At 33.7% G+C, this 27,136-nt stretch overlaps 1 protein-coding gene across 1 annotated transcript in view; it reads right to left on the bottom strand.

Annotated features, from left to right (window-relative positions):
• AGO2 (argonaute RISC catalytic component 2) overlaps positions 1 to 27,136 on the bottom strand; it is a 157,913-nt gene that overhangs the window by 18,228 nt on the left and 112,549 nt on the right. Inside the window, exons 8-17 of the mRNA XM_051971155.1 lie at positions 26,771 to 26,918; positions 25,504 to 25,623; positions 25,212 to 25,334; positions 24,258 to 24,391; positions 19,994 to 20,178; positions 17,000 to 17,159; positions 9,301 to 9,391; positions 4,565 to 4,759; positions 2,199 to 2,333; positions 174 to 275 (exon numbers count right to left, since the gene is read on the bottom strand). Of these exons, the coding sequence (XP_051827115.1) occupies positions 174 to 275; positions 2,199 to 2,333; positions 4,565 to 4,759; positions 9,301 to 9,391; positions 17,000 to 17,159; positions 19,994 to 20,178; positions 24,258 to 24,391; positions 25,212 to 25,334; positions 25,504 to 25,623; positions 26,771 to 26,918 (1,393 nt within the window). The remainder of the gene's footprint in view (positions 1 to 173; positions 276 to 2,198; positions 2,334 to 4,564; positions 4,760 to 9,300; positions 9,392 to 16,999; positions 17,160 to 19,993; positions 20,179 to 24,257; positions 24,392 to 25,211; positions 25,335 to 25,503; positions 25,624 to 26,770; positions 26,919 to 27,136) is intronic.

Genomic DNA, 27,136 nt, shown 5'->3' on the forward strand with positions numbered 1-27,136 from the left:
CACAATCTAATGAGGAAAAAATACGTAAATAACATCTGTAACCATTCCTCATATGGTGTAGACATTCAACAATCATTTGGCTAGAAAATTCTACAATTAAGCCAGAGCTGCCATATATAAGTGATCATGATTAAACATTATAGTTCAGGTCACACAGAAATGTTTGACCCTACCTGAATACCAGCGTGGCTGCACAGGTAAAAGTCAAATTCAGATGGGTGGGTAATTTTGGTGTCTACTGTTGTCCCCGCTGGAATATTTCCGCTCTTTCCAACCTATAGTAAAAGAGGAGTGATATTAAATAATACAAATGGATAGAGTTAAATCACACATTAAAAAACAACTTTTCTAGAACATACTAAATTATAATGAATTCTGATATTAAACACTTTACTTTTAAAGACTTTTAAACAAAAACTAAGCAGACTATGATTACAGTTATTTTGTTTTAGAATTTCTTAGAAAAGCTCGGTATTCTTTTGTATGCTACAATTTATACATAAGAAATCCATAGCAGCAATCCTATCATTAGGGTAATTTTTAATTTGATGTGCTGGATTACAAAATCCTACCTTAGGATGGAAAACTATGTAAAAACATCAAACTTGCTTGGTCTCTCAATGAGATAAGTAATGACACAATTAAGAACAGATAACAATGACTATTGATGGAGTAACAATAGACTGCAATATCTAGTTGGAAGGACAGCTGTATAAACTAGTCTATAACTTTGGACCGAATGTGAATAGATAATGAGTTGGGCCCAGACTTAAAATAGGAAACGAGTAGTTTGAATTCCATATAGGTAACTGAATAATGCTTTCAAAGATCACAAGCTTCTCTACAAACCTGAAATTAAAGTTCATATCAGCAATATTTTATGTGAAATAGTATGTTCATGTTTGTAATTAAAGCTGACAAAGGACTTTACTCGTATAAAGGCAGAAGAAACTGAGGCACAGAGATGAAGTGGCTCATTTCTTTAACCAAACAGCCAAGTTTCAAAGCTAGTCCTTTTAACTTGAAATTCAATTGTTCTAACCACTAATACCATTAGAGTAGTAAATATCTTAACTTGTAAAGGGCTGAAACTCTGAGCAGATGCACTTGGGACAACTGAGCACGTAAGGCTAATTACTTATTGGATAATACTCTATTAGCATATGCTTGGAAAATGGCCCACCCCACTATTCTGTGCTGGTTCGATCTGTTGGTGTACACAGAAAATTGGAGGAGGGATTAGTGGATGGAGTAAGATTAGCCAGAGTCACTTTTGGGGAGCAGAAGAAGAGAAAGGTGTGGAGATTGCTGTATCCATTCCCTTCAATTCTACCCCTAAGACCAAGAATAAAGAACAAGGACTTTTACTTATTCTGACTCCAGCTGATTCTAAGGCATCCAAGGTGCTAACTCGGTCTTCACAATAACTATGAAATTTTTCCTCCTAAATGCCTAAATTTCCTCCTTTTTGCCTAAATGCCATGTTTTGTTAAGAGTCAATCAACTGCTTTTAGCTGATTTATAGGCACTTGTGAAATGATCTATATATCCAACATTATAAACTCAAGAGTAAAAGAGCATTTTAATAGAAATATGTCAGTGCATAGCACTTATTAAATAATTAATAACAGGCTCAGCCAGGAGTTCCCATATAGTGAGCCATAAGACTGATGATATGGAACACAATCAGCATTAGTATTTAAGTTGTAACATTTAACAGTCCTGTGAAACAGCAGGCCTAGTTGATCCTTGAGAGCTTTCAGACATAAGTAAAAATCCAACACAAATTGGCATTAGCCTTCTACTTCAACAGGTATTCATAAACTGATGAATCCTAACCCATCCCAATGCTCTCTAGTTTTTAAAGGTCAGATTTTGGCAAGTAGATAAACAGAACTCATTTAGTAATAACCTATGATAATAGTTGTTCTTCAATGATATGGAAAGAAAAAAAAGTCCATTCTGTGCAGGAATGGTGCACAGCCTAAGGGTAGGGCAGAGGTATAAGTGATAAGTGTGCCATTAATTTTAAGAATGAAGATAAGGGAAGGATGGGTATTTAAAAAATCTGGAAACTGTATCAAATTATTGATGATTCACATTTCCTAAATTTTACACTTTTGGAAAATCTGATCTATCCTTATATGGTAAGCTCAGGAGTGATGCCAATTCTTCACTGATGGATTGCTGTAACTTACCCGTTCATTTTTGTCGGTACAGAAAAGCCTGGTGTGGTGCCTTTTCTGAACAACGATAAATGTAATTCCAGGCTGGTAATCTTTTTCTAGTTTAATACATGCCTCTCGGATGGCCAACAGCTCATGATGAAGAACCTAAGTAAAATAGAAAAAAAAAGGCAGGATTAGGAATTATTGAGCTTTTTAAGTGACTCTTAAAACCCATACTAAATCCTTTAATAATGTTAATTTGTACTTCAAAAAAAAAAAAGCTATGCTGTACAGGTGAAGTCAATTTTGAATTAAAGAATTGACAATGAAAAATGGAAAAAGCATAATAGAAATAATATCAATACAAATTATAACAATTTCATATTGAAATTTTAAAATAAATTCACTGACACCAGAAAGTGCCTTAGTCAGCAAAAGAAACACATGGCTTACTTGCCAGACAGAAAGTACAGTCAAAAGCAACAATGGCTTACAATACAAACTCCTCTGTAAGATAGTGAAGATTATGAGGAACATTATCTCATGAAGCAGAGAAGCAATGAAGAGTAAACCCAATTTAAAAATAAACAAAACTTCAGAAGATTTTCAATGAAAGTCATTACTAGACATTTGTGAGCCCAAAATGGAAGGACAACAAACAGAAGAAAAATGGAAAAGAGCTACAAAGATTAGTAAACCCTTTTTCATTATTCAGGACAGTGGAACTATCCAACTGGGAATTTCTAATAGCATAGTTCAAGTTATATTTACTGGGAGATATAACTGGTAATATATGGAGAACAAAGACAGAAAAGGCAACTTGATGGGACAAAGTGTATATGACAATATATGGGCTGGACTAATTATTCAAAATATGGGAATTCCCTCACTAAGGTTACCAATGTTATTTAAATCATTAAATCCAATGGCCTTGTCTCAATCCTCATCCTACTCGAACCTTCTGATACTGTTTCCTCCTGGATATTTTCTCTTTCTCTGGTTTCTACTTTCTTCTTGATATTCTCTTTCTTGGTGACTTTATTTGCTTCTATGGATTCAAAAATACAAACTTTATGCAAATGGATTTCAAATTTTTTTTAGCTCTAATTCTGCCAGAGCAACAGTTCAATATTGCATATAGACATCTCTATTTGGATCTCAAACTAGGAATTTTCCAAAACTAATCATTCAATAATGCTTTCAAACTTAAATGAAGGAATGAGGCAATGAAGAATATGGAGAGGGCCTTGAACTAATGCAATTCTTAATATTCACCAACCAAATCACTTTTAGGAGAGATGTTAAAATTAGGATTGCATCTGACTTTCATTAGATCAGATTCTGTTACTGTAATTTTAGAGAGAATATCTTAATGCAATCTCAAATCCCAAATATCCAAAACTGAACTTATCATATAATGTATTGGAAATATTGGAAGAGATGCCTTACTTGTTTGGCCCCAAAGTGACGACTTTTTGCCACAACAACTATTCAAATCTATAAGCTTATAAAGGGGTAGTGATCAACCTTAATGGTCGAGTTATGTTCTAAAGATTACATTTTAGGAAGGATACTGATTCATTGGACAACATCTAGAAGAGCAACCGTAATGGTGAAGGAACTCTCAACTTCAGTTTTTTTCATTTAGAGTATCTTCATGATATCTCCCTCATGGGGGGAAAAGAGAAAACTTGTAAAACTTTTAATTCATATAAGAATGAGAATAATCATCACTGGGAAGGGGTGAAGACCATTGGCTTATCTGTATTCTAAAGACCAGTAGTCCCAAATAACAGATAAAGTTGAATATCATGAAGGATGAAGAGACCTTAAAGTAAGCAGACTTGGTTTGCCTGGGTTCCAAAGAAAAGAGTCTAAAAGGAATAAATAAGAAATGGAATATTACTATCTATGATTTCCAGTTCTATGATTTACTAAGCCTTGTGATCACAGGGAAACCATGTAACTTCTATACCTCTAAGCAAGAATAAATGGGGACAATAATATCTATAATAAAAACTTAACAGCATTAAGAGAAAAGCATTTTACAAACATTCAAATGCTAAGAGGGATTCTTAACCACTTAACCAGTGTCCAAGAACTTTGTTTAAAAATATTTTGAATGATTATATTTCAAAATAATTGATTTCCTTTGTAATCTAGCTGATTTTATTTTATGCACTTTAGACATTATTCTGAGAAGGGGTATAGTCTTTAACCGACTAGTAAAGGGGTCTCTGATACAAAAAAGAATAAGAATCCTTGTGACAGAGGAATGTGTAATAATGATAAAAATAAGACAAAGATGAACTATACTAATCATTATCAAATCAGTCATAAAAATTCAATGGAAAAAAATGAAGATTGGAAGAGAGCAGAAGAAAAATTATCCCAACCTGCTGAAATTGTCCCTCAGAAACACCATCTCTATAGAAGATGATGCGAGTTGGTTTGAAGCGTGTTGATTTATAGAACTGAATAAGGAGTTCTCGGACCATTGCAGCCAAATCTTGGATGATCTCTTGCCGATGCTGCTGAACACGTACTGTTGCACAATAACGATTGGGGTGAGCATCCATGCTCCCTACAACCTGTTGAAAAACAAGAATTCAGATTTCTTTAAACTGTCTTGCATTTAAAAAAAGCCCAATAAAGGACACCAACTTTATGCTATTAATAAAAAATTATTGTCACATATTTTACAAGAAATCATTAGATCATAATTTTGGAAAGGGGCTTGGATATCATCTATGCCAACTTCCCCACCAATGGAAAAACTTAACCTTTGCTTTTGAACTCCACATTTCATTGTGCACACACAATTATTGTCATTGCACATTGAATGTTAAATTTAAAAAAAATTCCAAAATAGAGAGATTTCTCTAAGTAATAAATTATGACCTCCAGGCAAGCCTCCCCTGCCCTACCCTCCAAGAATGATAGATCATTGCAAGGGAAAGAAATTTTTTAGGTATTTGAGCACATCTGTATAAACCACTTCAGAAAGATGAGAGCTTTATTTGTTATTAAGCACAGACAGAGGGAGAAGAAAAAGAATATTTGAGGGTCAGAATCTAATCTCATAGTCAGATAAAGTGACCATTTACTTTTTCTTCCATGCTGACTAGGGATGGTAAATTTATACATTTAGGCAGTAATGAAGTGAGGGAAGGGGAGGTGTTTGTAATTTCATTAGTAAACTTCCTCTAATGATGGAAACTAGCAATTTATTGGTAATTTCAAGCAGAAAAGTTGTCTAGTCTTAAATTTCCTAAGGGCACTATTCAGGTCACATATTCAGCAAATATAACAAGAGGCTGTCCTTGAATCCAGGTCTTCCTGACCTCAAAGCTTACATGCTACCTTTCTATTTATTAATTTTTAAGAGCTGTTCAGGAAAAAGAAAATCTTATTATAACAAAGTAATAACCAACAAATACAGAGAAATAGAACAACTTTTAGATATGTCTTTTGCTTTTCACCTAAAACTTCCCCAACAAAATTTGGATTTTAATTACATCTTTTCAGAAAAATCTTCCAAAGTCAGTTTGAATCAGTTTTTTTTTTTTTTTTTGGCTTATTTCCAGGTGATAATGAGATAATCTAAAGGGCTTATTTATCAGGTTCTCCAAATTCAAACTTGAAAAAGAAAATCTGTTAATTTTAACTCATTAGCGCCTATTAAAAAGCAATTACTCAAGGTTAAAAAATAAAAGTTTGAGGCTCAAATTGCTCATGTTGGGATGACGATAATGCCAGTAGATTTAAAAAACCCATTTCGAATTAATTCTGAATCAGGAAGGAGGCTAAAATAATATTTTTCCCATATTATCAAAAATCTCAATTTAATACCCCAAAATATAACAACCAACAATAATTTGGTAGCTATATATCTTCAAAATTTCTGCCTATTAAAAAATAAAATAAAATGAAATGAATACTCAGTCAAAGAAGGAACACTGCATAATGAAAACAGAAGCACTTTTAAGATTTAGGTGCTAAGAATGTTTGTGGCAGCCCTCTTTGTAATGGCCAGAAACTGGAAACTGAGTGGATGCCCATCATTTGGAGAATGGCTGAATAAACTATGGTATATGAATATTATAGAATATTAATGTTCTATAAGAAATGACCAGCAGGACGATTTCAGAAAGGCCTGGAGAGACTTACATGAACTAATGTGGAGTGAAATGAGTAGGACCAGGAGATCATTATATACTTCAACAACAATACTATATGATGATCAATTCTGATGGATGTAGCCCTCTTCAACGAGATGAACAGTTACAATAGAGCAATAATGAGTTGAACCAGCTACACCCAGAGAAAGAATTCTGGGAAATAAGTATGAACCACTTCATAGTATTCCCAATCCCTCTATTTTTGTCCGCCTGCATTTTTGATTTCCTTCACAGGTTAACTGTATACTATTTCAAAGTCTGGTTCTTTTTGTACAGCAAAATAACTGTATGGACATGTATACATATATTGTATTTAACTTATACTTTAACATATTTAACATGTATTGGTCAACCTGCCATCTGGGTGAAGGTGTTGGGGGAAGGAGGGAAAAAGTTGGAACAAAAGGATTTGCAATTATCAATGCTGAAAAATTATCCATACATATATCTTGTAAATAAAGAGGGAAAAAAAAAGATTTAGGTGCTAGTCTTAGTTCTGCTCGCAAAACTGAATGGCTAACCCATGCCCAAATTACTGTTTCTAGACTTTGTCCTATTGTTGTTCAGTTGTTTTCAACTGTGTCCAACTCTTTGTGACCCCATTGGGGTTTTCCTGGCAAAGATATTACAGTGATTTGTCATTCTTCTCCAGCTCATTTTATAGATAAGAAAACTAAGGCAAATAGGAAAGTTAACTTAAGTCACTTAACTTGTCCCGGGCCATAAAGTTAGTATATATCTACAACAATATTTGAACTTCTACTTCTCTAACTAGCTATCTATACTATTTCCTCATCACTTCAGGTCTTCAAATAGAGGTTGGATGATATTTGTGATACAAGCAGGTTGTAGAAATAACTAAGATATGAATTAGAGAAACTGACTTCTGAGGGATCTTCCAACTTTTGAGATTTTTCTGGTTAGATGATAAAACTTAGGCTTGGTAGAATACTCTGAAGCATCTGTCCTATGAGCTTTGGAATTCAATGTGTTAATTTTAAAGTATATATAATTCACACTCACATGATAGTCCTATGAATTGATACCACCATTGTCATTTTATAGAAAATGAGTTGCGAATGGTAGGTCATGGCATGTAGCACATGGCTAGTTAGACGAAGGCACATTCATTTCAAAGATAAATTTTATCCACAAAAAGGCACCTTGGAAAGAATTGAGATTAGAAACTAAGTTCATACCACTTTATATCTATCCTGCTGGCAAGAATGACAGGAAAAGATAATGCTGAATGTTGGAGGGGATATGGGAAAACTGGAATTCTAACTCATTGTTGGTGGAGTTGTGAGTTGATGTAGCCATTTTGGAGAACAATTTGGAACTATGCCCAAAGGGCTATAAAATTGTGCATCCATCATTCTCACTACTAGGGCTACATCCCAAAGAAGTCATATAAGAAGGTAAAGAACCCATATGTGCAACAATGTTTGCAAGAGTTCTTTTTTGTAGTATTAAAGAATTGGAAATCGAGTATTTGCCCATCAATTGGGGATTGACTGAATAAATTATGGTAAATGAATGTAATGGAATATTATTGTTCCATAAGAAATAGTGAACAGGCTGATTTCAGAAAAGCCTGGAAAGACTTACAAGAAATGATGCTAAGTGAAGTGAGCAAAATCAAAACCAGACTGTATATGGTAATAGCATGATTGTGTGATGATCAACTAGATTAGACTTAGCTCTTCTCAGCAATTCAGTAACCTAACGCAATTCCAATAAATTTTGCATGGAAAATGCCATCCTCATCCAGAGAGAGAATTATGTAGACTGAATGCAGATTGAAGCATAGTATTTTAACCTTTTTTGTGTTTGCTTTTTCTGTCTTATGGTTTTCCCCTCTTGATCTGATTTTTCTTTCACAACATGACTAATACGGAAAAGTTTTAAATAATTGTATATATATAACTTTACTGTCTTGGGGAGGTGGGAAATAAGGAAGGGAAGAAGAAAAGAAAATTTAGAACTCAAAATATGTTGAACGCTACCTTTAAATGTAATTGAAAAATATAATATACTGAATTTTTTAAAGATCCAAAGAAATCAAATATCAGGGGAGCAAGATGGCACAGTAAATAAATCAACAGCCCTAGAGTCAGAAGGACCAGAGTTCAAATCCAGCTTCAGATACAAAATACTTATGAGCTATGTGACCCTGGGGCAAGTCACTTAACCCTCATGGAAAAGAGGGAAGAAGGGAGGGAAGGAGGAAGAAAGGAAAGAAGGGAGAAAAAGAGGCAGGGAAGGTAGAATCAAACCTCATACTAGGAATCTTCCATGTTTGGAGAAGCAATTCATGTTTTTAAATACATAAATTGAGTCAATTTCAAAGTAACATATTGTGTTTGTGATTTCTGATCAGTAAAAGTATAAAAACAGAGAATTAGGGTACTGGAAGGATATTTAGTGGACATCTAATCCAATCCACTGGCACATCCATTTCTTGTTGGTCATTACGGAGAAACTTTTGACACTTTGGTAATTTAATCATGATCCACTTTATCAACAAATATAATATCTTAGTCCCCACTGCAAAGAAACTATGAAACTACAAAAACTATATTGGCCTAAATAGCAGCCACATCATTAAAAAATGTCCTTCCTGAAAGGAAAACAAAATTATATAGGCGTATTGGTCCATGCATGTGCTAATAAAGAAATATAATAAAGAAATACACTATAAATATATAGTGAGTTTAAAAATTTTTTTTAAATTAAAATAAAGTTTTCTCATCATAGATGTTTCCATTTTTTATAATCTTTCAGAATTTTGTGTGATTATGGGTCCCATTTGGAATATGGTATGTTGAAACACTTAACTGGAAAGTTACAGAGAGCAATGTAATAGGCACAATAAAAGTAGTACAAGGATTTTAAAAGAAATTTCTTTAACTGAGAGGTGAAAAGAAAAAAAAAATATATAAGTGACTTACTGCGGCAATAGAAGGCTTTTTTCCATCTCCTGCTGGGGGGTGAGTGACATCTGCACCCAAAAAGATGACAGGCTGCTGAAATACTGGAGGCCTAATGAAAAGAATATTATATTCTTAAACTGTAAAATACACATCTGCATTGTCTGACCATACCTACTGTTGTTATGGCACTAGAAGACTGCTTTTTTCAGGTTATTACTTGCATCTACAAAATTCACCTGGAGAGATTCCTGAGGACTAAGAAGAGAATCTGCATTACAGTCCCTGCAAATACTTCTGTTCTTTGGCATATTCAAGATTCCTCAGGAAATTCCTGCTCCAGCCATGGATCAATACATTTTCCCCTCTAACTAAAGCAAGATATGGAACATCTGGTTTTCAAAAGAAAAACCAACAAACCAACGCCTCATTTATTGGTACCTCACAGTTGCTAAGAGCGTTATAGCTGTCACTTTGAGTATTACAAGGAAGTCAAGATTACAAGTGCATCTCCCCATTTTAAAGATCAGGAAACTGAGGTTCAAAGAATGTTACTTCTTTGGAAAAGAATGAAAAGATCATATATAGTCAAAAGTGAAATGTAGCCTTGACCCCCAATTTTCTGACCCACAGTTTATTTTCTTACCATTGGACTATATTTGGACCCTATTTCAAAAGTTTTAGTAACCTATGTCCATATTCAGCCTAGGCATCTGGTACAAATCCTTAACCACAGATGAAGCTATTTGTGTCTCTGCCAAAACTCAATTCAATATACATCATACTTAATGGCTGCATCATTTCAGATCTTGGGCCTATCCTTCCTGTATTGGTGAAATAGTTATTCTTCAAGACCACCCCCAATAAAACACAGTAAGGCTTGTATGAAATGATGCAAAGAAAGGAGTACAGAGTCATGAAAACAATGTACAAAACAACTAATAATATAAATGAAAGCAACAACACTTGTAATGACTATCTTTATTCTAAAGAACAGGCAATAAAACATAATTCCCTACTCTCAGCAGAGATGGAGAATTATAGAAACAGAAACAGATGTTTTATTAGCCAACTTTGAGGCAGTAATTGTAAAGGACTTAGTACAGTATCTGGCATATACTAGATGATTAATAAATGCTTGTCCCTGTTCCTCCTGAATAACTAGTTTTCTTTGACACAAGAAAGGGCTCACTGAGAAATTACTATGATGTATAAAAGAAGAGACATCAATGAAACATGGAGGGGAAAGATATATAGGAATTATAATGATCCTAGGAAGAGTAATACTATACAAAGAAAAGAAAGCTAGATTTGGTTCCAATTCAGGCTCTGATACATAACAAGTTAGGTTAATCTGGGTGAATAATTTAACTTCTTTAAAGCTCAGTTGCCTCATGGATAAAATTAGGACAATGATTACACTTATAACGTGATTATGGAGAAAAGTGATTTATAAAACCTTAAAGCACTATAGAAACTAAGTTATTATAGTACAATATTATGATTATTCCATAATAAACAGGCCCCAAAGTATTAGCTACATTAGCATATCATTTAAAATTGAACTGAATACAGTGCTATGAAATGATTGTTTAGGGCAGTTTTGCTACTTGCATTTAAGGAGAATTTTTTTTTAAAGTTTAATAGAATTTCAGATAGTAGTATGGCAGAAAGTAAAGCCTAATCTCTGTTAATTAAAATGTACCAATACTATTTATTGCTAATACCTGTTCTAAATTCTAGGAAATAATGTATCTAACACAATAGTGTCAAAGCTTTACTCAACAGCTATAGCTTTATGAAGAATCTGAATTATTCTTTCCATTAAAGAATTTCATTACATCCTTAGTAATGATTGCTTTTAAAGCCGAGTCCTCTGAAGTTGTTATTGTTTGTTTTTAGTCATTCAGTCCTGTCTTTCTATTCTTGATTCCATATAGGGTTTTCTTGGCAAAGTTACCAGAGTAGTTTGCCATTTCTTTCTCCACTGAATTAAGACAAACAAAGGTTAAGTGACTTACTATGTCACACAGCCATTAAGTGTCTGAGGTCACAACGCCTTCCTGACTTTAGCTCAGCATTCTATTCATTGAGCTACCTGGAGGCCTGACATCCCCTGATCATCTCGGAGCAAAGCTTTCTTATCCTTTTTTATAACACGGACCTCCTTGGCTGTTTGGTGAGTCTACGAACACCTTCTCAGAATAATGTTTTTAAATGCATAAACTAAAACACCTACAATTCAAAAAGCTATCAAAATTTTTAAAAAGTTCAAACATGCCAGGCTAAGAATGTCTTGTTTAAAAATTGGTAAAAAGAAAGGATTATCACTAGCAAACCATAAGGCATTAGGAAGTACTTACATCAACTATCATACTGACCATGAATGGGCCCCAGTAGAGAATGTGAGGTCCTACCTGTCATAGACAATTATTTCACCAACTTTCCCATAGTTATGGGACTCTGACAATACAAAACAATCCAGAGCCCATTAAAAAGATATTTCCAAACCTTATTGGTCATTACTTTCTTATTATGGGTCATGGCCATTAAAAAAAAAATCATTTATATAGAAGGGTATTTTACCTAACACATTCATCTAAGGAATACATGGTGTATGAAAACAAAAACCTTTTCTTATTCTTATATTCCTATATTAATTCCATAAAATGAAGATGCTCCCCAAGTTTGAAAAAAACAGTTCATTCAGTCACAATGATTATATTCTGCACAGCATAGCAGGAAGAAGAGGAAAATGAGTTCTATGTCTATGCAACACGTTTCCCACACATTAATCATATGTCCTGACAACTGCTCTTGGTTCAGCTGAAATTCAGTCAAGTAAAAACTGCTTATCTGCGTAAGACAGGAAGCTGGCTCAGTTTGGAAGTAGAGTGATGACTGCAGATATAGTCAGCAGATTAATTCAAATGAAGAGCCATCATAGGTTTTTATATTTAATAGACTCCATGGATTAATTTGAAAGCATCTTGGAATACAATCTTTGAATGCAACCAAAAGTGAGACTTCTTTTTTGCAGGGGGAGGGGGAGGAAAAGATTATGAGCTTTGGCTAGAGTTGTAAATATGAAAAAAATTATTTTTCTCTATGTATATGTGAGTTATTTTTGTGAAAGAGAGAAAGGAGAGATAAACAGAAAGAGAGGGAAAAATAGAGGGAAGAAGAGGAATCATACAGAGAGATGGTTTTCAAAAATGTGTTGGTTTTTTTATATCAACATCATAATTTTTCAGTTACAACAAACACAAATCAGGTTCTTCTAACAGATTAACTGACATGGAAGATGAATTCTATTTCCTTTCTAGAGCATTTAATAAACCCTCAAACTATTTAATTCCATTAACTTTCTTCAACCTGGTGGGGTTACCATTTTATAGAAGCATAAGGAGATGAAAGGCTGAAAGGACCTCTCACAGTGCAATCCTCTTATAAGACAGAGACTGTAACTAAAACCACAAGAGGCTGTTGTTTGCTTGCAGTCCTATGACTCCAAAGGCGCTGAGCACTCTTTTTACTACCCAGGTATATCAGAGAAGAAAATTTAGTCCAGTCTTGACTGCAAAATGAGCAACTTGCACACAGAGAGAAGCTGTACCCTTAGGAACGAAGGACTATGGTCCAGTTTGCTAATCAAGATTCATCAGTTTTTTATGATATAAATCACTATCTACCTCAAGATTTTGATTTCTTCCTTTGGAAAATAAAGTGTTAATAATAAGAGAGAAATGCAAATTTAAACAACTCTGAGATATCATACCCATCAGATTGGTTAACATGATAGAAAAAAGAATATGATATATGCTGAAGGGGATGTGGAAAAACAGGAACACAAATAAACTGTTGATTAGTACTGTGAACTGGTCCAACCATTCTGGAGTACAATTTGGAACTATGCCCAAAAGTCTCTAAAATTGACCCAACAATACCATTATTAGGATTGTATCCCAAAGAGACAAAGGAAAAAGACACACGTGTGTGTGTGTGTGTGTGTGTGTGTGTGTGTGTGTGTGTGTATGTGTGTGTGTGTGTTTGTATACACACACACACATAAATTTTTAGCAGCTCTTTTTATGATAACAAAGAATTGGAACTCAAGGGAATGTTCATTATTTGTGAATGGCTAAATGATTTGTGATATATGATTATGAAAGAATACTACTGTGCCATAAGAAACAAAAAAGGGATGGTTTAAGAAAAACCAGGGAAGACTTACATTAAGGTAAAGTGAAAAGATTAACAACAATATTGTTAAGATAAATTAACTACAAAAGACAGCTATTCTGATCAATATAATGATCCACAACAATTCCAAAGGATATGATTAAAAAAAAATATATGATCCATCTCCAGAGAGAGAATATTGATAGACTCTTAAGTGAAGAGTGAAGCATTTTCTTTTCTTTATTTTTCTAGTTTTTTTTTTTTTTTTGGTGGGGGGGCAGGGTGGTGGAATGGCTAATGTGGAAATGTTTGCATGACTTCATATGTATAATAGGTACTGTATTTCTTGTCATCTCATGGGATAAGGGAGGGTCTGGAAAAGGAATCTGGAGCTCATAAAGATATACACTGAAGTTTTAAAAAAGAAAATGAAATGACAAGATGCTATCACGTCTAAAGTCTCTTTCAACTCTAAAATTCTATGATTCTGCCTATTTAAAAATCTTTGAATATTAAGGCTTCTTGTTCTTGGTCATTCAAGGGTTAGCAACTTTTAAGGCAAGTACTAAATCATTCTACACCACAATAGTCTGGTCAAGCCTTGCCCTCAAACATCTAGGCTTCATACCAAAGCCCAGAAAGAATGGGAGAGAGGAATGCTTTTTTCCCCAGTTAAAATGTAGAACAACCATCTTAGTAATGAGACAGAAGTTTGCCTATATTCTTACATTAAATTATTTCCACCTGGTACATTACAGAATCAGTATTTTAAAGATGGAAAGGACCTTAAAGATCATCTACTGTAATATCCTTAACAGTAAGAAAATTTGAGCAAGAGTTTTAAAATAACTTACTAGCTAGTAACAGGGCCGAGTTTAGAGCTTAGTTCTCCCAATTCCCCTTTCTTGTGTTTTCCTCTCCTCTAAATCACATTTGACCCTCAAAATACATTTATTCTCAGCAACCAGATGGCAAAGTAGATAGTGGGGGGCATGGAATCAGGAAGATCTGAGTTAAAATCAAGCCCCAGACACTTCCTAGCTATGTGACTTTGGCTATGTCATTTAACTTCTCATTACTTAGTTTTTTCCAACTGTAAAATGAATAAGACAGTATTTGCAAAGTGCCAAGCACAGTACCTGGCACTAGGCATTATAAAATAAATGTTAGCAATTATTATTATAATTCTGTGCAGATTTTAATCAAGATAGCTTAAAATATGCACTACTGAAGGGAATGATCACACTCGGGATTACAAAACTATTGAATTGTAAAAAATAAAGATTCAATGGATTTCAACAAGTGGGAATAGAGGAGACAGAGTATGTTATGTCCCATTATCACAAAACTGGCCCGGAAAAAAAATCTTTTCACTCTAGCATTCACTTCAATATGTCACAAAAGTAAGTAAGAGGAATGGGCCAAAAGTTGAAACTGGGGAGAAATTAAATAATTTGAAATTCTTGTCTTTGGAACTCACAATCCACCATTGTGCTTCTATGTAGCCACTAGCTATTTAAGTACAAAACATTGAAGACCACAGGGAGAAAGGTTGTATCTTCCTTACAATTGGTCACTGAAGTCCAGGAATACAGAAGAGTAAACAACTGATTTATAAGTCAATGTCTAAGAATGAAATTTAGATTTCTGTACCATGATTTAAATTTAGCATCCCTGGAGTACACCTAACAAAAGCTGCTTTGAGCATTTTTGCCGGGATATTCCATATCTAATCAAAAAAAATGTATCTACCAAGCAAGAGACTAGAATAGCTACAATGAAGAACAGCAGTTCAGACACCAATCACAAGAGATAGAAGCAAAAACAAGAACCAGCAATAAAACCCATGGCCATTTATGTCAGTAGAGAAATGCCTAAAGTTTAGGCAACAAACAAAAAGAACAAGGAGGAAATTAAATATTTTATTTTTAGTTCACACATCTCCCTATTCACCTCATCCAAGAAATATAATATTCATTATATAAATGAAGTCATGCAATACATATTTCTACATTAGCCACATTATGGAAAGACAAAAAAGACAAAAAAAAAAAAGCCAAGAAAATTAAAAGAAAAAATATACATCAATTTGCAAATTGAGTCCACCAGTTCTCTATTTGTAGATGAATGGCAATTTAACTTTTAAAAAGAGTATGATAAAATGCCTCAGATTACTGCTGTGATAAAAAAAAAAAAAGGGTTAGAAGATAATACAATTAGATAATTCAGAAATTGATTGAATGGAAAAAGTTAAGGCTTGTGGTTCCAAATCAGTTTGGTAGATGGTGTCCAGTGAAGAGCCTTAGGGAGTTATGCTTGGATGTTAAAATTTCTATCAGTGGCTTGGACAAATGCATGCATGACATTCTTATCAAATATACAAAGACATATGATAATAACATACTTGATAGCAGTTGCTATCCAAAAAAGATCTGATAGAGCAGAGCATTGGATTCTCATAAGAAAACATTCAACTAGTAACTATGCCAAGCCTACACTTGGGTTTAAAACTTGGGTTTATGTATTTCATAAATACAGGGTGGTCAAGCCCTGGTGAAACAATAATTTGTCTTTAATGAACTGAATGAATTAAACATGAATTAGCAGTATAATATGGTGGCAAAACCCAGCTAACTGGATTAGGGGATGCATTAAAAAAAAGCAACAGCTTCTGGGAATGAGAGTGAGTATTCTCATACTCTATGCAAACAAGAACGCATTTAGAGTAGCATGTTCAATTGTGACACTGCTAAGTTAGAAAACATAGAGAAGAGGGAAATGAAGATGTTGAACAGACTTGGAATACATTACACAAAGATTAGGGGAAGGAAACAGTTAGGTTCAGCCAAGAGATGAGAAATCCCAGGGAGACATAATGGCTGTTTTCAAGCATATGAAGGACTGTCATGTGGAAGAAACATGAGACTTCTTTGATTCATCCCCAGTAGAACCAGAAGCAATAAGCAGAAGTTACCAAGAAGAAAATTTAGGCATGATATTCAGAAAAAATTTCCTATCATAGCTAGGTAGAAGTGAAGAATTGGATGCTTCAGGTAGAAGTACATCCTTTCTCCTTGAAGAGGTCAAATAGCTTCCAAAAAATATATTATATTGTGGAAATTTCCTCTGGGGAATAAGTTAAGACTAGCTCTAACTCCAAAATTCTATGATTAATTTTGAGTTATTATGTCCTAGGAGGTTATTTCAGTATTGTCTATATCAAATAAGATTGATGGTAGGTGGAAAAGGGTAGGCAAAATTAAAGCAAGGATATCAAAATAATAACTCAAAATTAATGGGGATGATTCTTCCACGAGTGTAGAAGTTCTTTAATGCTTTAGTAAACAATTTTTAAAGAATGGCGTTGCCAAAAATATTCCTTACAAAGTAGCCCATGATACTAATAAGCTTCAAAGTCCCTGAAGATTTTCCAATTGGCAGGTAGGAAATGCTGGAATTACTGCTATTAGAGCTTGTCTACATCCTGAGAAATTAGGATATTCATACATACCAACATTAAAAAAAAAATTCACTTTACCTTCCCTGGGGAAGTAAGATGTTGTTTACTCCTCCTAGCTTGACATTGATCTTTAAGCAAAGATTTGACAGAGTCTGTGGCGTGGTTCTCTGCACATTTTTCATCTGAACACATTGTGTGGCCATGCCCAGCACGGTGTCCCCAACACGTTTCACTTCCGCTATTAAAAGTGAAAAGTTAAAACACATATTATTAGTTATCTTTATAGATCACTTCATTAGCTTTGCATACTATGACTCATTTATAATGAATATAAAGTAGACTCAGAAAGTTATAGCTGGCAAAAACCTCTAATAGAACACTAAAGCTAGCACTCTTTTTTTTTTTTTTTTATGGCTTAGTAAACTGAAACCCATAGAATAAGTTGAAGTAAGTTGGTAACCGTTACAAGGCTGATGAAAGCAGAACTGGGACTTAAATCCATATTGTCTGATTTAAATTTCAAAGATCTTTTCTGCTAGAGGCCACATTTAATAACTGTGGTCCAAGAGCATCATTAACACACACACACACACACACACACACACACACACACACACACATATCTATAAATCTTATCTAATTATAAAAATTATTAAAAATAGGGGTTATTTTGTATCTCTGAAGTATAATTACAATCAAATGCTTACATACCAAGGAAAAAAATACTATCACCCTTAAAATAAGAGCATAATACTAACACTAGACAAGACTTAAGAGCTATCTATGAACCATTCATCCCCCAGTAAACGACTTCTGCCTTTCCCCATGAAACATCTGGCAAACAAGTTCTTTGAGGATGGTAACAAATAGCAAAGAGAACCTAAACAAGGCATATTTGTTTCTTGCCCTAAAGGAATTCATTCACCTGCTGCTCAATTCCCTATCTCCTTCAGCACAATCATGATAATTAAAGTTTATGTTTTTGTAATGTTCTCACATACATTATTCTCATTTTTCTCCTCAGAACAATATTATAAGAAACAGAGTATGTGTATTACTATATTAGGAACCTGGGATACAAGCAAGTTAATGCAGCTGGTCAATGGCAGAACAAACAATTTAACTCCTTAACTTCTGACTTCTAGCACTCATTTCTTTTCATATCACCAGGTCTTTCTAGTCCAAAAAGGGAAAATGAAACAAAGCTAATAAAATATAGATCTCAAATTAAATAACAGCTGATAACTAACATCAATTCTTGGAGTGGCTCTCATTTACTGCCCAAATAAAATATCAATTCTGAATCAAAGCCCCTTCTATGGAGCTAGAAGGGTGTTGATGCTACATGTGGTTAAACCTATATAGGAGTTTATCTAGGAGTCTATCTGGTCAAACTCATACCACAATAAAAAAGCTATCTAAGACACACCTACAATTAGTCATCTAGACTTTGCAAGAAAGCTTCCAGTGAGGGAGAGCCCCCATTGAACTAAAAGTTCACTCAAGGACTTCCCCAATAGTTAGAATTTTTAGGTATTATCAACCTAAACCTAATGCTGCATGTACCCACAGCCTATTACAGACAGAAGGGACCTGGATATAGATCATCTAGTGCAAAGGTTCTTTGTTTCAGGGCCCTTTAAGCCCCCTGGGTTATGTGTTATAGCCTAGAGAGGTCTCCAGATTCATGCTTTTCAATATATAAATAAAACATATAGGACTATTAAAAAAAAATTATATTTAAATAGCTATCTTTTTTTTTTTTTTAAGTTTATAGACTCCAGGTTAAGAACCCACATTCTAGGTCAATCTCTCCCTTTCTTATTTTAATAGAAAAGGAAACTGAGGCTCACAGAAAAGAAGTCAATTTCCCATGGTCTCACATAAAGATTCAAATCTAGGTTCACATTATTTTGTTTTGTCATTGTTATGCTGGGGCAGACAGACCATAGCTGCCTTTTAGAATGAAAGGCAGAGGGTTAGAATGACTTGAGAGTTAGAATACTTGCATATAAGTCCTGTCTCTGACACATGCTAGCAACACTAGCTTTTGCCATGCTGTTGTCAAGAAAAAGCTTTGTGAATCTCATGAACTGTTACTATCAAATTCTTCTGCTTGTTACTATCACACTCTTCAGTAGCATCTCAATTTAATCTGGTCTCAGACACTTACTAATTGTGTGACCCTGGACAAGTAACTTAGCTATTTGCCTCAAAACAAAACAAAACACTATCAAATTATTCTCAAAGAATTGATAGCCTAAGGGAGGGGAAAAGTTGCTCTCTTTTGGTAAATGAGGTTTTCTTGTTTCAGAGAACTTGTATTAAAAAACCTAGATTAAATTGAGGTGCTATTGATTCAAGGGCTAGTATTCTATCCACTCTGTCAGAGAGTTGCCCCCATATAGTATCATTTACTATTCTTTTGAAAAAATTGTTTACATTCTCCAGTAAATTCATCATGACAGGGAGAATTTTTCTTTTGTCAACTTCCTTCATTTTCTTTTCTGAGACAATTATTCAAGATCTTTATTTGGAACTGTTGATTTGAATATCTTATATTTTTAAAGCCAATGCTTTATTCCTTTTGTGAGCATATATACTTGTCCATGTAGGAGGCTCTGATAATTCTTTTTATTGCTTCTGGTTTTGTAATGATGTTTTTTTTTTAACCTTGTTCATTTTTTACTTTATTGATATGATTTTTGACTTTCTTCTTTTTAATCAGGTTGGCCTAAAGTTAATTCATTTTATTAGTCTTTTCAAAGAAACAGTTCTTATTTATCACTTTTTGTCTTTTTTTGTTCCACCTTATTTATATTCTAAGTTTCAAGGTTTCTTCTTGATGTTGATGTTTGCTGAGTTCTTAAAAATTCATTTTCATTTTATTAATCTTCTTTTTCCATTATAATTTATTGTTCCCTTAGAATCTAAATCTAAAATTGGATTGTAATCCATTCCTTTAACAAATACCATCCCTTTCAGAAATATATAGAAGAAAGATTTATTGCTTCAATAAACAGTAAAAACAAATTAAAAAAATAAAAGGCTGAAGGATTCCTAAATACCCACCATAGACAGGAGTTTTCCCAGGCAGAATGACCACTACTAATTGCAGTCCAGCATACGTGTTCTTTAAGTGCCTAAACATAGGCTCAACACTATCTGCTCCTTGGGCATATTTGCAGAAACATGGCTGACCCTGGATTGGCATTCCTGCATCTCTTGAAATTTTTCTGAGTTGTTCTGTGAAGGACCTAAGAGAGAAGAATGAATATTATAAAAAACTGAATCAAAATCTACATATAGATATATAAATTAATAATCATTTAATACATAAATGTAGCATATGTGTATGTATATCTATGTCTATTTCAAGGATCTTTTATTTGATATTTCCTACTTGGGAGAGTAATTTGATAAGACAGTAGAGCCCACTCAAGCAGTACCCACTTGAAGGTCCTCAAGTCTTAGCCAAAGGCTAGTTAGATGATAAAAAAAATATATTACAGTTGCCCATATCATGGAAGCAAAAGTCCAGCTCTGTCCAAATTAGAAATCCAATTTTATAGCCTCAACAAATCCAGACTCTACCTGAAGACTATACTATTGTGTCATTAAAGTTATAAAGTGACTGTTTTAGACAAAAAGTGTTTTTGTTAATTGATACAAAGCAAACATAATCAAAGAATAATTTTATTACAATGATAATTTTATAGACAAAAATTTTGCAAGTCTTTAAAAACTGTGATCAACACAATTATAAACCATGAATTCTGAGGACTTCCATCACCTATCAAGATATGACCAATATAGAGATTTGTTTTATTGGAGTACTCAACATATGAAGAGAGGGCTTTGTTTTCTGCACTTAATTTGCTCAATGGGATGCAAACTGGGAAGGAAAGAATAAAAGGGGGAAAAGGTAGTTTTAGTATGTTTCTGGATAGCTCAAATAGGCAAGAAGATTTTCCTTAGGTTGAACAAAAATATGCCAAAGGATGTCATCAGAAAGAAGTATGACTGGAAGAGGAATTATTATTCCTTTGGCATCCATCCAATATTAAAAGATGTAGAGGAAACTCCCAAATGTTGGAACAGTTAGAAGAATGGATAAAAATTCTTCAAGATGAGATGGTATGGATGGGCTGTGACCTGTATTAGTAGAGATTAGTATTTGGTGAAATCACAGTGCCATAAAAATATTATGTTGCAATCAAGCATACTGCCTTACACATTTGTATATGTATATATTGGGGATGGGGAGAGGAGAGGGAAAGGACCTGGGACTTAATTAGTGTGAACTACTCCTGGAATAAAAACTCCATCTTTCATGCAATTAGCAAGTGTCCTAAACAGCTTCCAGTGAAAGAGATGACTGAGTACATCAAGTCCAACACTGATATTTACTGCTATATACTACCTCTCACTTTGTACTCACTTAATCAATGCCTGCTGAATTACTCCCTATTAAGAAGTTTCATTTTCAAAATATTTAATTCACTGGGGCACAAGGAAGGTCAATAAAAATTATGTTTTCCTCATAACAGCAATAAAATAGCTAACACACAGAGTGCTACAAAGTGTTTCTTTAATATGTTAAATAATGAAATAATGTTTCACAGATTATAAACAAATATTTATCAAATTTGATCCTTGTAAGAATGATTCTTGTGAGTTGCTATTGCTATTTTAAATAAGCTTTTATTGAGCTATCTTGTTTTTTACATAATAACAGTTTTTCCCAGTTTCCCTCCTCCTCCAACTTCCCTTTCAGAGAGACATTCAATATAAAAAATCGTATATTTAAAAGAAAAAAAAAATCAAGGTGTTATTATTATTCCCATTTTACAGATGAGGAAACTAAAGCTGAGGGGTTCAGTTACTTGCCCAGCATTACACAGTTAGTATCTGAGGTAGAATTTGAAGCCAAATCTTCCTGATTCTAAGTTCAATGCTCTTCGTATCATGCCAGGCTAAGCCTTATGTTCTCATGTGGAAAAAAGCATACCTAAGAGAACAATGAACCATTTAAAAAATAAGTTCCATATGAATTTGAAGTACTATTACTACTCAAGGATCCTTAGTCTTTATTTTAACAGTTTTCCAGTAACCTTGATTTTTGGAAATGTTTTGAGCAAGCTTGAATTTTGTTGACATGAGCACCATAGAAATCAACCAACGATATGTTTGAATTGTGTGTATCGCTCCAAATATATAAAAGGAGATAGTACTGGCCTTTTGGAGATAAGGCTGAATATGCAGGGGAGAAAACCAATTTTCAGCTTTGGGAAGAAAAATAACATTTTTCATTGTAAAATAAAAACTTAAAACCCAAGTCTACCCCAATAGTTATTTGACTTTAGTCACTCCAATGTATTAAAAGTCTTATTATTAAAGGAATATTGTTGAACAGAAGTTTCTTCTATGTGATTTTTTTTCCAGGAGGATATGAGAGAACAGGCTTCAAGACAATGAAAACAAGATGATGGTATCACAGATGAGCTTTGGAACATAGTCCAGAACTGGCACCTTATCAGTGTTAAATATTTCAACATACTTACCTATCATTTCTTACAATATAGTTAAATATAAGACTTTTTTTCCTTTCCAAATATTTGCTAATTTGAATTCCTATCTCTACTTTCAAATTTCAGTTTTAAGTGAAGATGATAGATATATATTCCACCAGTTACAAAATTCAGAAGTAATTTAAGATGTATATTTCTAACACAACCTTTCAAAAATCATATTACTTTAAGGAGTACTTTCTAATATCCCTTACTCTTCAAAAACTATCTTTTAAATGTTTTCATTTCTAATTAGTTATGCTTAAAGGAATCATGAACAATGAATTAATATCAGTACTGAATATATATAGAAACTAAATGGCACAGCCTCTAAAGTAACAATTATAAAGTTAAATGAATTATGAAAAGACTTTAAGGGTAATACATTTACATTGGAAGATTTGTTCCACAATATTCTTCTCTCAGAACTGAACAAATCTAACAAATATTAAACAAATGGAAATATATACAGCTAAAGACTTATGGTGTTTTCAGAATAGGAATATTAAAGTATATACATTTTTCATGATCAAATGATATCTTTATAAAAACAGAGTATGTGTTAGGGCACAAGGAAATTCAGAAAAAAAATGAAATACTTAATACATCCTTTAATGAGTATAATGAATTTGAGCTATATAGGACACACAAACAAGAAATATAGACTCAGATGATTTAATTGTATCCTGAATAGAGGAATAAGTGCAACAAAGAAAAAAAAATCTCAGAAACAATAAGCAGAGAGAATAACAATGAAAATATATCAGAATTTCTGATACAGCTTTACCAGTACTTAGAGGAAAAATAGTCTGAAAATATTGCTCCTCAGATGTAATTTTTGGAATACTTGTCAGACTTCTGAATATTGGCATTCTACAAAGCTTACGGGTCAAGATTTTAAGTTTTCCTTCAAAATGTATTCTACTAATGCAACAAAATCTGTATCTTTATCAGATGCTTTCGAATCTCTGATTATCATTAGTCACTAATCAGTGGATGAGAGGAAAACTAGTTTGGGGTGATAAAATGCTTTATGAAAAAATAATTACTGCAGTGCTTAAAATATGCCACTAAGAGCAGTCAATTTAATTGTGTACACCTAAGAGAGTCAAATAAGAGACTTGAGTCTTATCTCCTACACAGAGGTGTCCTGGGAAGTTAAATCATTGGACAGTTAGATTATCTGGGTAATATTCCAATAATTGTTTTTCTATAGGTGGTTTTTATCAGAATAGAGTGAGGTCAAAAGAGGCCTTATCCAGTTGGTATGGGGATAATAGGAACTGTGAAATCAGGCTAGATATGGATGAAAGAGAAAATTCAGGCTAGTGGCAGGGTAGTGTCTTTCTCTGAAGCTTTCTCTTTCTTGTTTTTCCTCTAGTTTCTATGAACATTTTTCTTTCACTCTCTGCTTTTTTTTTTCCTTCTTAATTATTTGTAACTTATTTTCCATTTACTCTTTAGGTTGCTTTAAAAAAAAAAATTCCAAACCTAAATGCTAACTATATAAAATTGGTGACTTCAGTGAAAATTGCTCCTTATTTAAATGGCCCACACATGCTTTCTACTCCCCTCTGTGATAACAACTCTTGAAAGAAAAGCCTTTCTCTCTGTCTACACAAAGTGGTTTAACGTGCCTCTTTGACCCACCTTTGATCACCCTTGATAAAGACCAAGAACCACACAGCGAAAATTAGCCAAGTTACCATTGCATCCCTTAAGCAAGAATAATGAGTGATCATTTTAGTTCTGTCAAGGGGACTTACTTAAGATGGACTTCAGTACACTGCCGTTGAGGTGCAAAGCAAGCAATCGCCCAGACCTTGATTTCAATTCCAGTGTGGAACTGTTTATTCCTCATATCCCAAACCCCCTGGACAGGTGTAGCAATTGCTTTATTCTGTAAAGGCAAAGGTGGGAGGAAGTTTGTAAAAGAGAAAGAAAAAGGGTCCCTATGAATGCTTTTCTTAGTTACAAAATTTTATAAAGCTTTGTAAAATTTTAATGAGTTAAAGTATAATTCAATGTGAGGTACATTATTAAAGCAAGAAAATGCTACTGTTCCTAAACCTTCTATTTCGCATAATGAAACAGAAATCTCATAATTTATACGTTGTTAAGGACTATCACAGGCATCACCCAATAGCACTCCTTATAACAACATTGTAAGGGCAAGAATTATTCTTACATATGGGGAAACTGAGGCTTAGATGTATTCATGGTCACATGTCTTAGAAGTACTAGTCAAAGAATTTGGACCCATCTTCACAAGTGACAGAAATGAGTTACTAGAGAATTTAAGGAAAGATAACATCAGACTTAAAACTGATTAGTTATTTTGTATATATCCAATACAGAATAAAATTATTTTAAAGTAATAAATTATCCTGACTCCCTAAAGTACTTTCTTTGTCTCCCACAAAAGCATTTCCTGAAATTTAACATTCATATAGCAAGGAAAATTCCCTTCTTTTTTGGTGATGCTCCAAATTGACAATTCCAATTTTTAACTTCGTAGACTGACTCAAAAATTGGAAGGATTATGTTAACTATGAGAAAAAATAGTAATCATCGATAGTTATCAGTTTCATTTCTTTACCAGGAGAGAAAGAATTGTATTAGAGGTCAAACTATGCTATCATCATCTCCACAAGCTCTGGAGCATGCACGTAAAATACCAATGAGACCAGACAATGCACAAGTTATGTTCTGTCACATACCCTGCCTCCATAGAGGATTGATGGTGGCTGCAAGACCCGGCCAGTGACATCTGTCATTTCATCTTTAACCATTATGCCAAACTCACGAACATAAGGGTCTGTATTGAAACTTGCACTTCGCATCTTAAAAAGAAAACAATACACAGAAGGTCAGACCCAGGCTTAAATTTCTTCTTGAGAGCATGTCCACGCATAACTGTACAAAGGATTTTGTTGCAGTAGACTTTTAATAACTAGACAGAGATGACAGGGCTCTAGTCTGGGCTCATGTAGCAAGCGAATTATCACTCACCAATTTGCTGATCTCTTCTTGCCGATCAGGTGCTGATCTTGCAGTTGCCCGTATCATAGTAGAGGTTTGATTGTCAGTCAGTTTCTTTATACATCTCTGTCCTGCCACTATGTTGCATACCTATAAAAGTTTAAAAAAAAAAAAAGTACAACTATTCAATCTACTACTGGAGCTTATGGGCAATACCAAATTCAAGAAACCGCAATATAAAGAAGAATATAACAATTAGCATTTTTCTCAAAATTAAATGGGCTGCTTTAAAATCCAGTGAATTTCCTCCCACAGAAGGCCTTTCAGCAGGGTCCAGATGACCATCAGTCAGGAATATTATCAGAGGGGTTTCACACTTGAGATTTATATCTGAATTGGATGAGATGGATTTACCTAATTCTAGGAAATGGATGGGATTACCCATAGATTACTTGTACTCCATTAAAACTCTAAGTCTGTTCATCTTTAAAATCAGGTCTAAAAATTCTTAATCTAGGATATGTGAACTCAGATTTAATTATTATATTTCAATAGAATGAATTCCCTTTGTAGTTCTGTATAATTAATGAATTTTAGAATATATTTCTAAGAAATTGAACAGTGTCAGAGTGGTCCATGACACATTCCAGAACAGAGATTTTATTATTCTAAACTAATTATACTCAGTAAGCACTGTGAAGTGCACAAATATAAAACTACAGATTTTTCTTAAAAGCTTTAAATTACAACAATTTTCACAGTGCAGTTTAAAAAATGAGTTGATCTATAAAAGTTCCAACTCATATTTCCCTGAAATATAAAGCCTGCTTATAGAAACTCATGCAAGGTTTCTTCATGTTACCTCTGTTGGATTTGTGGTCTAACTCTTTAAGTTGAAATCTTTCTTCTTCTCTAGACCCTTTCTTGATACCTAGTACAATACTGAACACAATGAAGCAAATAGTTGCTATCTCAATAAATATTTATATCCTTTCTGTGGACCATCATCTCCAAAGATCCCAGGCTATTCAAATCCAGGGACCCGGAGCTTCTGCTCAATCCTAAAAAAACAAAAATAACAACTCAAATATATAAAACAATGCAAAAACTCTTTGTTTTTTTCATTTTCAGTATTTACTATGTCTTAGGTCAAGGATTTTGATTCAGTACAAAGTACAATCATACAATGAAACAACAACAACAACAACAACAACAACAACAACAAAAAACGAACAAATCTCTATTTTTGTAGATTCTTTATAGACCAACACATCAAAGAAATCTGAAGATTACTTGCCTCAAGAGGAAGGTATGTATGCTTTTGCTCCTGTCCAACTTGTAAACATGGAAGGTGAGGATAACGTAGAACCAACTTATGTCTGTCTTTAAAATACTGTGCCACCGTACATTCAACAGTCTGGCCACTCTCTTGCTGAAGTGGGAATCTAGTGAATAAAGAGATTCATGTTGTAAGCTTACCCATGATTCTGTAGATGAATTAAAATTGGTTTATGGGAAAATATTTTATAGACAGTCAAGGCATAAATAAAAACTCACTTATTAAGAGTATTCTATGTTTCAAGCACTGATAAGTTCCTTGTAGAGAGAATAGGGCAAGAGAGTGTTGGGGAAGTCACAAATGGAGATAAAACATTTAAAGAAG

This window comes from Antechinus flavipes, chromosome 1, assembly GCF_016432865.1.
Source record: "Antechinus flavipes isolate AdamAnt ecotype Samford, QLD, Australia chromosome 1, AdamAnt_v2, whole genome shotgun sequence".
Classification (NCBI taxonomy): Eukaryota; Metazoa; Chordata; class Mammalia; order Dasyuromorphia; family Dasyuridae; genus Antechinus; species Antechinus flavipes.